The following is a 15,075-nucleotide window of genomic DNA, read 5'->3' as shown; positions in this document are numbered from 1 at the left end:
AAAAGAAAAATACATGAATATTGGTAAATTTAACACATTACTTTTAGTTAGTGTTTTAATTAATTGATATTATGTGTAAATGACATGAAAATAAATATTGATGTGGATTGTTTTAATTACTTGGGACCATTAATAACATGATAGCAAAGGTTCACGAAATAATTTTTCGACTCATTGGTAATAGAGACAAATAACTACATTTACGTGGTGTTTGTGCATATTATCTTGTAATACTTTAAAAAAATCGGGATAACATAACAGACAATAAAACAAAGTTATGATTCTCTCAGTGAATCTTTCAAGCCCGAGGCTTTTGCAACTCTATTAATATAAATTCCTGTAAAAAAAATTTACCTTAACAATCAGAGGCCAACTGATGCATTGAGTCACCTTTAAGCTGCTGCTGCATCCTCTTATACTTCGAAGCTGAACTTGCAGAGCAGAACAAAATTTGTTTGTAAAACACATTCACTTTATTGAATAATACTTGCAATGGTATTCAAAAGCCATTGATACCAGCTGAATTCTCTTTGCTTGTATTTCTCATGTTAATATCTTGGGAGGTTATCGCTTTACCTTGGTTAATCTGCAACTTGACAACAAGTTCTTCCTTTTTAGCCTTTTGGCATACCATGCAAGTAGTAATTTGAAAGTCAAAGGTAACTTCTCTTTAAGCCTTCAGTTTAATCAGCGACTATTGACAGACTCCAGGAAAACCATCAACACTGGGATACGAAACATTCATAATTTGTGCCTGTTTTGATAAGGTTGCTTTCCACCCCGTTTCAAAACATACATGCAACCAGCCACCATGAATAATCCAACTGCAGTAAAAACTATCATTGTTGAGTTCTCAATGGTCCGGTAATATCCTCTCTGCAACATGAAGAACCTAGCCAGTAAGTTCATCAGAAAAAAATAGTATCATATATCATACTCCAAAATTTTCCACAAGATTTATTGAGGGGATCCCCAAGCTTGTTTTCCTACCCTCAAGTGATCCAAACTAGGGGCAAGCATAGCCGCATAGGCCCCAGGGAAAACACAATGCCTAAGTCATTCTTAGCTAATTTAAGACAGCAGCAGATGAAAGCAGGCTGCAGAGGTGTATTTTGTTTCATACTTCCATTTCCCATCTGCATGCAGATGAACACGGATGCATAAATTACTCAGGGACACACCTGTATTATAAGAAACAGAACTGCTGCATTTGCAGGAGTCAGAGAAAGGCTTATCATACCTCCACGCAACTCATTTGACACATACCTACGTAAACATGATCAAAGCAGAGTATTGAAACTAATTTCTACAAATAGAAGGCACTAAGAAAGAAAAAGTTACTCCTAAAACTTGTTAAAAGTAAAACATTTGTCGTACATGGTCCTCAATCTTGCAAGTGAAGGCACAATTAGGCCAATGCAGGCATGGAATAAAGAAAAATGGGTCACCAGAACTCCAATGTACAAGAACACTGAGGCCATGGCTGGAATAAATACTAGGGTCCCTAATTTATAAATTCACAAATAATTACAGGGGCAGCACAAACATATCTGATAATCATAAGCTATAATTGACAAAAGAAGAGACTGTGTGACAAATGCATACATTAGGCAATCCTCAGTCCAAAACGAAGCATCAATAAGCCAGGGAAACACTGTGCTTCCTAACATCCTTGCCCCCAGCACGCATGGATATATCAAACCTAGATACACTTGTCGATCATCAGACTAACCCACATATAAAAATCACCTTCAAACATTATACTTCAAAGAATCAAGCTTCCAAGAAGATAATTTGGAAACCTAAAGGGAAGAAACACAAAAACTGAGTACTAATCATATGCTGTTGAAACAACAGATACAATCTTACCACCAGTGTTGGGGCCCAAAGAATCCAGAAAACTGTAATGGAGAAATGAAGGCGAGCTTGTGCACATGTTAGTAGCAATATCCTTCTATCTGCAGAAGACAAGCACTTAATGACGTTCTTTTTCTTTTTTGGTAAGAGATGAAAACTAAGAGTCAATGGTAGGGTTTTCAGCAAAACCCAATCATCAACAATGTAGCACTCATATTAGTCAAGACAGAAAAAAAATGAACTTAAAGGAGAGGGAGATTCAGGAAAAACTCTAATCTACCACAAATGATTACGAGAATTTGATGATGTGACGCGCATCTATACTTATATCTTTAAGTGTTCGGTTACAAATAGGCTGATATCGAAAAGATGCTAAAATTGTGATTTTTAGAAAGTTCTACCGCTATGTGTTTGATGGATAAGACAAGAGACTTAATGGAACTATAAAATGCTTACTGTAGACACCTGTTAATGTCCGGCCTAAAAAATATTATTAATGTTATTATTATTATTATTATTAATATTTATTTACATTTATTTTGTAGGCCCAACCTGTTTTAAGCCCCAGACCCAGATTACATCAGCAATCCAATTGGGACCCGATCCAATAGCTCAACCCGACCCAAAGGGGATCCGACTCGAGCCCATGTGACAACCTAGTAGTTGTAGGGTTTTCGAAACCCTATTTCATACCAAATTAGTCGCTGCCGACTCTTCAACTCCCCAGCCGCCGAGTGCTGTCTGTGTCGATCATAGCCCATCTCTCGAACAATGACCACCTACAGTGCAAAACATCAAACCCAAAAACAAAAATTATCTAAATCCCACCAAATCCGGAATAATGTCAGAAAACCACTCCCTTCTTGTTATAGGTTTCATCATCTCACAGAAAAAAAATCAACCAAACACATATTATAAAACAAGGAGAGAAAAGAAAGGGGGAAGAGGATATCAAGGGGGTAACCAGATTCGAAAAAGAACAAAAAAATAGAAAAACAAAAAACAAAGAGCGGAGAGCGGAGAGATTCGAAAGAAACAGAAAAAGAAAGAAAAAAGAGGAGAGGAGAATCTTACCGGGGGTTCAAAGTCAGCCGGGAACACCAAAGGTCACCGGAGTCATCTTTTCCCGAGAGGTATTATCTTAGATCTAGGGTTTTCTGGTTGGTTTTCGGGGAATGGAACTTTAGATTAGGGCTCAGAGTGAAAGGGGAGGCCATTCCATCCCCAATGAAAGATTTGAGAGAACTAATCTCTCATTCTCTCTCTTCTCTCGGTTTTAAAGCAAACAAAATGAGGAAATGGCCTGGTTTTTTTTTATATATATACTAATCGAAACGCCGTCGTATATGGGGAGGGTTCAACGTGTTTTAGGATAAGGGCTAATAGCAACATTAGTCCTCATATCTTTGTAATTTCGCACACGTGTTTTAGTGTTTGAGGGTAAATCACAGTTTGGTCCTTGCCCTTTGTAATATCATGCGTGCTTTTCATAGTTTTGGGGAAAATCATAGTTCAGGCCCCTTTCTTTGTAATTATTATGCTTTAGTCACTGAATGTAACTTTACATTATTTATATTTTGTACCTTAAATTTTATTTTGTTTGTATTTTTGTCATTGTATGCTTACTGTTAGATTTCAGTTAAATATCAGTTATGAATGGTTGATTTATGGATTATTTCATTTTAGTCCCCAGCTGTAAATTATCTGTAAGTGATTATATTTAGACTTTAAGTTTTGAATTTTAGTCTTATTTCCATTATGGTCACTATTTCAGTTTTTTTTTCAAAATTTTATGGAGTAATATCATGCATGCCCCTTGTTATTTGATGTTCGATCCAATGCAAACCCATTTAATTATTAGTTTATTCGTTAATTGTTGTTTATTTTTCTTTAAGTATTGCTCTTACGTACGTGTTTTTAATTTATTTATTTATAGAATAATTATATTGTTCCATAATTTATAATTTATGTCTTCTTTTTTAATGTCTTTGTAGTAATTTTTATGACTTCTACTTTTTATACGTTACTGTCATTGAAATTTATGAAGGCTTAGAACTAGGGTAACGGAGTAGTGTTGTCTTAGTTTAGGTGTTAACCCATTTGACTTTATTCTTTCCCGTAGCTTGTTATCGTTGACTTCTGTGTATCATTCTCTTCAGGTTACCTCTTTTTTAAAATTTAATCGGGTCTTACTTTTTTGTCTTTATGCAGAGATTTTTACGCAATGATTTATTTGCAGGGATTACTTCCTATTACAGACGCGCATATAAAGACTGCATATAAAGTCTGTTCAACTATGTATTTATTTATTTATTTATTTATACATGCATTGCATTTTATCTTTATTTTTAAGTTTCTAATTGCCGGAGGTCTCCCACGGAAGCTGCTCTCAACTTGACGTTAGGGGCAACCTACTACCCTACCTCCCCCTTAACTCATTACATATGAGAATATGATTTTGTTGTTGTTGTTTCTTGTATCTTATTCTAGTATACTTACTTGGTGTATCTCATTAGAAGTAAAATTTTTCATATACTATTTTCAAGAACAACGATTTGTAGAATGGGCGTGGAAAGCACTGCTTGATCGAAGTAGTGCGATCTGATATGACATTCGAACAAAATATGAACTTGAAGTAAATCAATTTTATTTTTGCTAATTAATTCAATTTTTTCGAACAATGCGATGCATGTATCTAAATAGCAATTTATTTTATTTTATGCAAACGCCAATTTCCATTTATATTTAATCGTGTTTTTTAAATCAATGAGGAGGGAATATTTTTTATTGATAAGAAATAGACGAGATTGTTTTTCCGACGGATGTTGCAAATTTCGAGGTTTCTTTTTTAGTTAAAGAATTTTCCTAACAATATAAATAATTCGAAGCAACTCAATAAATATATCATATTTTAACTTTATATTCGATTCATGATTACCACTATTACGACAACGTGTAAGCGATCAAGTACCGATTTTCAGGCGTTGTGGGGTGCTTATCCTTCCCCACACGTAACCGACTCCCAAACCAATTAAAATGGATCTTTGACAACGCAAACCAATTTTTGTCTTAAAAAATGATTTTTTCTTAAAATTATTTTAAAATACGTTTTTAGGTATTCGACCTACCTAGCTCAAAGGTCGATGGCGACTCATTTTCAATATAATTTCAAATAATCCAAAATCATCAATTTTTCTAAATAAAAGTCATAATCGTTTTTTAAAATAATATTAAATTATTTTTTCGAAAAATGGTTATGAAACTTACCACCAAGGATATGCACATAAAAGGACAGCCGATAATCCTTAAATGTCATTGTCTTTGGAGTTCCATAATGATCTCGACATACAGATGATACCCACAATGGTGAGTAATGAAGCTGCAATGGAAGGAGATCCGATCCCTTTCTCCAAATTTCCATTCACCATCCAATTACAAATCACCTGACTTCCAATCAAAGATGCTGACTCGAAAAAAATCATCAACCGAAATGTTTCAATCAAAATATCTTGCCTATGACCCATCTGCAAAGGATAAAAGAAAATTTTCCATGCCATCATGTTCAATATTCCTTTTTTTTTCATCTTAGCAACCAAAGAAACTTTGCAAGAAAGAACCAAATCTTAGAGTCAACCTTGTCATGTTCAACAACAGCCCATGTCTCGAAACTGAAGGTAAATATTGATGTTGCCAAAGAAAAACATACATTTGCTATCCAAAAGCTAGGACTTGATGCAATCATCTTCCATATCCCAACAATAAGGTGCAAGATAAAAAAACACCAAACAAATTTTCTTTCGAACTCTGCATAAATATAGATTAAAAAAAGCTATAAAATTTTTCACAATTTATACAACCCATAAGTAACCCATAAATAACAATGGTTAATTCATTCAACAAAGGCATTAAAGTGGTTCAATAAACATGGAAACGTTTTACTCACACTAAATCAAAGACAGGACCTAAGAAGCTGCCGACGAAAAGAGCAGCTCCAAATCCAATAAGCAAAAACATCACCGTATCTTCCTTGCTTATTCCATAGTAAACCAGCTCAAACTCTCCGTACACCGACCATAATCTTTCAAACGCTAGAAATACGAAGACAGAGAGATCAAATCAACTCTCCTTTTTTTGCTTAAAATTAAAACACACACAATTAAAAAAAATTGATTCTTTATGTTTACCTGAAGCGAAGGAATAGATAAGGAGAAAGTAAAGTTGGAAGCGAAAAGTAGGGGAGGAGGATGAGGAGGAGGAGGTTGGGTGGTCGGAGAAAGGAAGAGATTTGGTAGGGGCGTGTTTGGAGAGATAGAAAGGGAAGAGAGAAAGTGAGAGGAAACCAGAAATGATTTCACAATTTTTCATAATTTTTTAACAGTATAAGTTATTAAGATAATATTTATTTATAATTTTTCTTAATTTATGTAACGTATAAACACATTATATATATATATAAATAATTGTTTGAACTCGAATCTTCTAAAAAAATAACATTTTCCTTTATCACTTAGATCAAACATAATATTTATAGAGATAAAAATGGAGGAACATGAGAAAATTATAAGAAAACAACTCCATCAAGGAAAATGAATTCACATGTCCAAATTCAACCAAAAACCACGAAGCTGAAAGCTGTACAAATGCAATGGTTTTATTGTTCTTATCTTTCTCTTCGCCCTAAATGTGAATCAGGAATGATTGTTTATGTTATTTTACTGATAAATGGAGTTCTTTTGTTTATGAAGAAGACGATGAGTGGAATAAAAATTAGATGACCGGATTTTTTACCGGATTAAAAACCGATTTTTTTAAAAAAATCGGTTTTTTTCCAACTGAAACCGGTTACATCATTCGGCCCTCCAAACCGTTTATGATTCGAATCGATTTTTTATAAACCGGTTTTTGGCTTAGTGATAAAACCGGATCGGTTTTTATCCTATCCAGATCAATTTTTATCCGATCTGGATCGGATTTAAATCCGACTATGTGCATCTCTACCTAGGTCCATCATAAATAAGTCATTTCTACTTTGGGGAATACGATAACCTTTAAGTTGAGCTATTAAGCCATTTCTACCCTGGAAAATCCTGTAACCTTTGTGTTGTCTGTTGTGTGACATAATGGAGGAATTAAAGCATTAGATGTTTGGAGGCCTGAGGTCAAGTGGCGATATATGCTCTTCGGGTACCGTAATGAGCATCGATATTAGTACTTGATAGATAAGGAAAAATTTGATCAATTTTTAGAACTTTTGTATATTAAAAAATTGGTTGAAAGGTACAGAAACCTCACCTTTTAACTAGGCCTGTAAATTAACTTAACGTTCTGCGAACCGTTCATGAATCGTGCGATGGGAAGTTCGTTTATGTGCGTTTATTTATTAAATGAACGAACATGAACAAGATTTTGTATTCGTTTAATTAAATGAATGAACATGAACATAGGTCTCGTTCGTTCATTTACGTTCGTGAACGTTCGGTTATGTTCGTTCGGTTATTTCGTTCAGTTATGTTCGTGTTCATTTATGTTCGAGTTCATTTATGTTCGTGTTCGTTTATGTTCGTTTATTTATTAAATGAACGAACATGAACATACTCCCGTTTGTGTGCGTTCTGTTCGTTTACATGTCTATTTTAACTTGAACAAATTTTAGGCTATTTTTATCATGTAATGTAACATAGTGCTTTCGGACTTTTAAAAAAAATTCTTAAAAGTTCTAAGTAATTTTTAAAAATATCATAACCATTAAAAATTATGCTTTAAGCCTGAAATTATAATAATTATTAATAACTATTAAAGTTCCAAGTAATTTTTAAAACTATAACCTTTATTAATGTAATTTTTCTACCTTAAGCCTAAAAGAGTTGATACTTTCATACTTGTATGTATCTGTATATGTAGAATATATAAGTGTTTTGACATTCTGTCATTTGAACTTTTAATTTACAGTAATATCTGAAACTAACATTTTTAAATAATGATACCATGTTTCAAATACATGAAATTCTGAAATAAACTGAATATATTTATGTTGCACATATGTTCATGTTCATGGACAAATACTATGACGAAAATCAAAAGTTAGAAGCCAAAAAAAAAAATTTATGCTCTCAAACAAAATAGGCTACTTTATGTAACATGAAGTAGGATAATTTTCCCAGCTGAGTCCGGGCTCTGCAGATATACAAATAAACCCAAAGAGAATGGGTTATTGCGTACGCATCCTGCAACTCTCAGCTGCCCTCACTTGAGAAAAGTAGGGATGGGCCTACACATAACCAAAGAATAAATATGATCAAGCAAAATGTAGAACCAAATTGATCATTCATGAAACACTATAGGCTTTGCCTGGCAGATTGCTACAATCTTAGTTTCAGTAATCATGGGTCAAACCCCGCAATCTTAACCACATATAATAAGCTTGTATTGATCTATACCATGGCTTCTTTTGCAGTTAGCCTTTCCTGATGATCATATCGAAGCAACTTATCCAGAAAATCAATAGCCTGCAAATCAAATGAGCTTAAAAATGAATATCGATTACTATTAGGTACCTAGGCAATGTAACGGAGTTTATTATATTCAATTGCAAGTCTCTTGCCTAAGGAAGAAAAAATTACCTCTGGCGAAACCAGATGCTGATTATCTGCATTAATGAATTTGGACCAGGGTTTTCGGCTGTGCCTGAACAACGTATCAATACGATAATGAGAAACCCATTCCACACTATAAATCTCAACCAGATGGATGTAATCTGTGTGGGAAACTGCATCACCTCGGACTGTGTCTCTATTGTTTACTGTAACCCATAGCTTTAGTTTATAATTTAATGCAAACTTGAATATCTGATAAGTTCATGCTTAATGTACCTTCCAACAAGAGCCTCGAGTTGAGGATCAAGCTCTAAATGATATTTGTTCAGATATGCATTCAATTCGTCAGTTCCTACCACCTGAAGTTACATTAATAGCAGTCAAAAGCTCTGTAGCATTCCCGGTAAACTGGTGATATAGTGTTCAGAAAACCCCCTCGGGGGGCGGGGGTGAAAATAGAACTTCCTGTTTGATAGTTAATGTAAAGTATTCCCTCGCTACCTATCTCCCATCAAGTGATAGTCGCAGAGAATAAATGTTTAAATCAAAACCTACAAAGAGTAGTGAATAAACCTATGTTGCTCCAACTCTTCATTTTTTCTTGAAGTACCCATGTCTGACATCTGCATCCAATTTATATCCGGACATGGATAATGGAGATATGATCCTTCAAATACACGATAATCTTGAAAAAACTTGAACACACCCATCTGTAACTGTAACACCCATACCCGAGTCCAAGAAACATAGAAATAAACAACCCTAGCAGGTGCTGAAAACGTTACAAAGTGATGCTCCAGATGTAGATTGTAAAAGTGAAGGTAGATAACTGAGATGGACGAGGTACAAAGACAGACTAATACATTATACCGATAGAAGTTAGAAAACGATACATTGTCTAAACCAAAATGTTAGTTTAACAAGAAAAGTGATGACAAAAGTTTAATCTTCAGCAACAATATTAAGAAAAAAATCGAAAAATTAACATAAGCACTTACCTTGGCAATTTTAACTAGTTGATCATTGTTGTCATGGCCATAGAAGAATGGTTCCTTCCGGAATATCTGCACAATAGAAAAGTATGACAAACAAATAAAACACTATAGCAATTCTATTATGCACCCAAAGTTAAATCTTTTAAATGAAAGTTTAGTACAGTCAAATTAGAATAATGCTGTTTCTCACCATTCCAGCAAACATGCAACCAAGGCTCCACATGTCCAAAGAATAATCATAGTCCTGTAAATCTACCAAAAGCTCCGGCCCTTTAAAGTACCTGAGACATAAGAAGAGACATTAAACTACCTAAAACTGAATCCAAATTGTACGTGCCCCATAAACTGAAAGAATTTCACAGAGCAATTAAATATAACACCATAGAAATCTGTTTATAGAGTTGCTTGGAATACATTTTAGGTTTTTTCATTTTCTAGAAAGTTTTTGTATTAAAAAATTGCATGATTCAAAGAATCTGAGCTCTTTGACATCAATCAAAGTTGAAGTCTTTAAAAATAAACCAAAGGCAGATTTATTCCTCAAGGAGTACAGTTAGTAATAAACCCCAAAAGAATATTATTTTCTTTTTCAAACATGGACTAATTCTGTTTTGAAGTTCTTGAAGAAGAAGAAAAAAAACTTGAAAATATATAAAGGCTATGAATGGGAAAGTTAGTAACATGATTCATGATGGCTTCAAAATATTACCTAGAAGCCACACGGACATTGTACTCTTTGTCAGGATGGTAAAACTCAGCAAGTCCCCAATCTATCAAACGAAGTTTGCGCAGCTCATGATCTATCATGACATTATGAGGCTTGACATCTCTGTGCATTATTCCTTGTGAATGACAGTAATCTAATGCCTACAAAGAAAATAAGTCTTTTCCTATCATCCTACGATGCAAACAGGCAAACAAGAATTCCTAAAAAAAGAATAATAATTTGGAATCCAATCAAGTATACAATAAGACTACAAACAATCACTTAACGAAAGTATCATGATCGAGCACAATTTTATAAATAAGGAACTTGAATGAGGGGGCGCAATTTCACCTTGAGAAGTTCATATATGTAGTAGCGAATGTCATAATCTGTCAACGTTGGATAGAGAACTTTGAAATCCGTATTGTTGACATACTCAAAAATCAAGCTAGGCGTCTTGGAGTACTGATCTCTAACAATATCAAGAAGTTTAACAATATTCGGACCACCACATAGATTCTGAAGGATTTTTATCTCTCTCTTAATCTGTCAATAGTAATAATAATAACAATAACAAAGGTTAGATCATTGACGATGGTGGCTAGGCCTTATGATTTTACAGCGTATAAATCTGCTCAAAGTCTCGATACTTGATCAAATCTGACAGATTACAATAACTAGTAACCTTCTTTTTCTTGACAGGCTTGAGGATCTTGATTATACAGCGCTCGTTGTTATTGACATTAATACCCTCGAAAACCTCACTGTATTTCCCCCTTCCAACTTTCCTAATAACCTCATAATCATCTTGATCCCTGAAACAGAACAGAAATAAAATAAAAACATATCAATTTATGATGATCAATACATAGAAATGCTTAAGTTTGGTTAGCATGATTAAGAAGAAACTTCTCTTAATTTAAGCTAATTAAAAAATCTTACATTCGTATCAGCTAATTGTGATTTGTGACTTAATTTAAAATCTAATTAATATCAACAACAAACCTAATCAACGATCAGAGATATTCGGAGGAATCAATTAAAAAAGATTACCCCCATTGAACAGCGAGGGACTCGTAATCCCAGTAATCCTTGGGACGAAGGACGTTGACGTCGGTATAAACGCGAGATTTGGACATCACTTTTCGGCGATTAGGGAAGGAGATCTTTTCGATCTCACGGTTATCGTAACAGTCGATGGCGAGCAGAGGGCGGGAAGCGAAGATGGAGCAAAATAACAAGAGGTGGAGTAAAATTGGAGGGATGATGGTGGTGCGTCGGGCATTATTCATTCATTCAAGCCAAGCCAAGCCAAGCCAGCCCATTTATTTGAATTAAATTCGGCTAAGCTTAGATTCGGGACCTTTAGTTTTGGAGAGAAACGGAGGGTAGCTGAAGGCTTTCGCGCGCTGAGCTGGGACCTAACTTCTTTGTGTTCGGGAAATGAAAATATCGGAGTGGAGTTTTGAAGCTGATTTTTTCTTCTTTTTGGTTGGTATTGGACATGGAAATGTGGGGTGTGAGGGGAGAATACGATGACATGGCAGGTTCTTATTGGATTGTAGGAAAATATTAAAATATTTTTGCTGGGTCAATTGTTGCGAACACACTCAAACTAACCCATATTCTAAATTAGTATCAAAATCTTCAAAACATTCTAATTGAGTAATCAAAATTTCGATACCATATCAATTCAATCCTTTCATCAATCAACATATTATGGCGACAACATTCTTATTGGCCATCTTTACAAATATATTAACAACTAAAACTATTTCTTAAAAGTTATGACATTGTCACGTTAATGTCTAACTCAACTCCCAAAGACACTTTAGTCGGTGTCCAAACATATCAAATCAATTTTTCGTGATAGATTTATGATCATTTTGTTACAAATTAAAATGTTAATGATCATTTTGTAAAACTTAAGTGGTGAAAAAAAAACCTTTAATGACTGGTAACGTTGTTTACCCATAGAAATTGGAGGGACGAATATGAAAAAACTCATTTCAACGAAAGAAGTAAATTTCTTTGATTTTAAAACTGAAACCAGCTCCCTGCTCCGAGTAGATGATAAATCGATGGAGATACCTTTCCCGCAAACACCTCCCACAGAACTTGTTTATAAGCACACTGCGATGCTTCTCTTGCAACCATCTTCTCTGGGCATCTAGATGCTTCATCAGCAACCTCTCGGCCATAACAAGATCCTGAAGGATTCCAAAAAAAAAAACTTGTATCAGACTTAGTTACCCAAAAAGATCGTACTCATATATCGTTCATTTTCTTCAAAGTGTCTTGTCAAATAATAGATAGGTAATACAGGCTGAAGCATGCGCCCAACATTGGAAAAAACTGCAAAAACCATTACCTGGATCTTTTGGCCGACATATTCCAACCACTCAAAGCAAAACCGAGGATGTTCAAACTTGTATTTTGATGGATGCATAAAACAAAGCAGTTATACAAACAACACGAGGAATCAATCAGGAGAGAGATCAGTAAATTATGTCTTTGATCTTAAAGAATGAGATAAACAGTCGAATAATCTGTAGCCCAAGTCCGAGCTCAATGTTCCTGGCTTCAGTAATTTAGGGAATTCTATCCTTAACTGTCAAGGGATACCAAAGTGTCTGCATAACTTGAGGTTTGCAGTCATAATCCCATATATTCCCTTGAAACCGGTGCATACCCGGTGGAACATAATCCCTGAATAGCCTTGGATGAGCAAAAAGAGCATCTTCAGGTGGCTGTAACAAAAAAAAAAAACAATTTAGGTTAAGTTCCTTGCACCGTAAATGTGAATGAAATGCTTACCCAGGCTCCCATACATAGAAACATTGCTGTAATATATAATCCCTTTACTCCATTTACTTTCTTTTCTTTCGTTTTCGCTCTAATGATTTCCATTTTAAATAATAAATTATCTACAAATGAAGGATAAGAAAATCAAGGCTTGCCTTATAAGTTGCAACATCTTGCCAACTGAGGTTATTCAATTCGAATTCAACAGGAACATAATCCACATCTTGTTGTCTCCTTAGTCGTGGCTGGCACTCCTCGGCTTCTGGATCCATTCCAAACACTTTTAAAAGAACACCATACACTTCTGGCATACCAAAACATAAGTATATTGCACCAAACATAGCCCAAAAGACAGACCTGGACATAAGAACAAAAATTCGTCGATAAATATGTGCGGTTAGTCAATTACAGATCTCACAAAGTCACCACCAAATGCATCGACTGTATGAGCTTTCAAGGTGCTTATGTGTGGTACATACATGCAGCATGTCATTACCTATCCAGCACTTAAAATGATTCTCATATGAAATCCACACATTTTTTGCCAGTAAACCAAGGCCTACTGGAATATAATAGCTATCAAAATACAAGGTTCAACTGTCAAAATATACTAGTAAAGTTGCATAACTATATATCATCCACTAAACCATAACAATACAAGATATCCATCAGTTTTCCTACCCATACACTGACATTTTTGTTATACTGTTGACACAGAATCACCGGTATTAGCAAAGTTCCATAACTTCTGAACTTTCGAATCTTCTCCGACCTGATGTTATTCTAGCCATGCATTTGCAGTTTCATCACTAGCAGCTAACAAGAAATTTAAAGAACGTCTAGTAAAGCAAACTGTCAAAATATACCAGTAAATTTGGTAGCTTCGTCACTAAAAGATAACAGAGAACAATGATGGAGTCCAATCCCTACTGCAGTCACCTTAATAGCACAGCAGTTCATATCATATGCTTTCAATTTGATTCAGGTTCTATTTTATATAAAACACACAACCAACATAGTGAAACATTTACCAAGTCCAACACTCAGTATGTAATACCCCAAACATCGGGTCAGTGACTATAGTGAAAGGATTTAAAATTTAGTAGATTAATTTAAATAAATTGAAAAGTACAAGGATTGATTTAGAAAATTGTGTTTAAGACTTATTATTAAGAATGGAAGAGACATTATGGTCTTTTAGAAAGAAATGAATTTAATATTCATTCTTTTAGGGATTTTTATTAAGGGATGAATAGGAGAAAGAGGATAAAGCTGAAAACTTTGATTCTCTACTTTTCTTCTTCTCATCCTTGTTGGGTTGGTTTTGAAGCCTTAAGTGATATAGAAACTTAAGGAAAACTTAAGAGTGAATAAAACTAAGAGATTAGTGATTTATTAGTGATTTAATAAAATGAGTTTTTAAGTTATTTAATGAAATATGGTCAGTTATTGGAGTTTAAAAGCATTTTTGACTTGTCAAAGATGTAAATAAGATATTTGGAGCCTTAGGAGTTAAGTGATGATGAGTTTATGGTAGGGTTGGAGATAAGAGTAAGAGATTTAGGTGAAATTTAGGTAAAAATCGAAGGGAAATAAGTAAAACAAGGTTAAATTGGAAGAAAGAGGATGAACACGGTGAACAGTATAGATACTGATGTGGAGGTATCGATGTCAAGAAGAAGGTATCGATACTGTAATTAAAAAATGAATTACAGAATACAAAAAATGGTATATATACTGAAGTGAGTATCAATACCATAGAAGAGAAGTATCGATATTGTAGGATGAGTATTGATATCATTCAGTCTGAAATTTTAAGTTATGATGAATTTTATTAGAATTCGAAAATAATAGTACTTTTGAGTATTATTATTTTGTATAAATGAATTTGAACCTAGTTGCGATGTAAGATTCATCAAACAACGATTTGTGTCGTGAATTTGGACATAGTTGCGATGCAAGATTCATCAAACAACGATTTGTGTCATGAATTTGGATGTATTTTGCACTCAACTTTCTATGAAACGAGGGAGCTTTTGCGATGAATTTAGGCGCATTTGCGGGCAAGATTCATCAAAAGCCAGTATTTTGGATTCTGCTGTTACTTTATTCAAAATGG

General features: G+C 34.4%; 1 protein-coding gene, 1 long non-coding RNA gene and 1 pseudogene across 5 annotated transcripts; all 3 read right to left on the bottom strand.

The window, feature by feature from the left end:
- Window positions 1-234: 234 nt before the first annotated feature.
- LOC120130779 lies at window positions 235-3,143 on the bottom strand. 4 transcript variants are annotated; one of them, XR_005516862.1, is made up of 5 exons: window positions 2,932-3,143; window positions 2,410-2,636; window positions 1,378-1,958; window positions 991-1,266; window positions 235-876 (listed from the first exon to the last, which is right to left on the bottom strand). It is a non-coding gene; the product is annotated as an uncharacterized LOC120130779 (long non-coding RNA). The 4 variants fall into 4 exon arrangements; XR_005516864.1 differs by having other exon boundaries at window positions 235-1,266; window positions 1,378-1,702; window positions 1,870-1,958; XR_005516861.1 differs by having other exon boundaries at window positions 235-1,266.
- A 1,949-nt stretch (window positions 3,144-5,092) lies between these two features.
- LOC120131026 lies at window positions 5,093-6,222 on the bottom strand (annotated as a pseudogene).
- Window positions 6,223-7,845: 1,623 nt separating this feature from the next.
- On the bottom strand, window positions 7,846-11,531 carry LOC120130778 (casein kinase II subunit alpha-2-like). The gene is made up of 10 exons (XM_039147937.1): window positions 11,205-11,531; window positions 10,837-10,966; window positions 10,503-10,697; window positions 10,155-10,312; window positions 9,636-9,726; window positions 9,449-9,514; window positions 8,727-8,809; window positions 8,478-8,541; window positions 8,295-8,363; window positions 7,846-8,125 (listed from the first exon to the last, which is right to left on the bottom strand). Exons 1-10 carry the CDS (start codon window positions 11,441-11,443, stop codon window positions 8,066-8,068), a joined length of 1,155 nt encoding a protein of 384 aa, XP_039003868.1. The 5' UTR covers window positions 11,444-11,531; the 3' UTR covers window positions 7,846-8,065.
- Between the last annotated feature and the right edge of the window lie 3,544 nt (window positions 11,532-15,075).

The sequence above is a fragment of the Hibiscus syriacus genome, unplaced genomic scaffold, assembly GCF_006381635.1.
Source record: "Hibiscus syriacus cultivar Baekdansim isolate YM2019G1 unplaced genomic scaffold, ASM638163v2 tig00110548_pilon, whole genome shotgun sequence".
Classification (NCBI taxonomy): Eukaryota; Viridiplantae; Streptophyta; class Magnoliopsida; order Malvales; family Malvaceae; genus Hibiscus; species Hibiscus syriacus.
This window is presented reverse-complemented; position numbering and strand designations above follow the sequence as displayed.

Coding starts and splice junctions, on each gene's coding strand:
- LOC120130778 (XM_039147937.1), bottom strand. CDS start 11,443: ATGAATAATGCCCGACGCACCACCATCATCCCTCCAATTTTACTCCAC. Junction 10,313..10,502: donor ACATATATGAACTTCTCAAG/GTGAAATTGCGC, acceptor TTTTCTTTGTAG/GCATTAGATTACTGTCATTC. Junction 8,126..8,294: donor TAACTGCAAAAGAAGCCATG/GTATAGATCAAT, acceptor GGTTATGTGTAG/GCCCATCCCTACTTTTCTCA.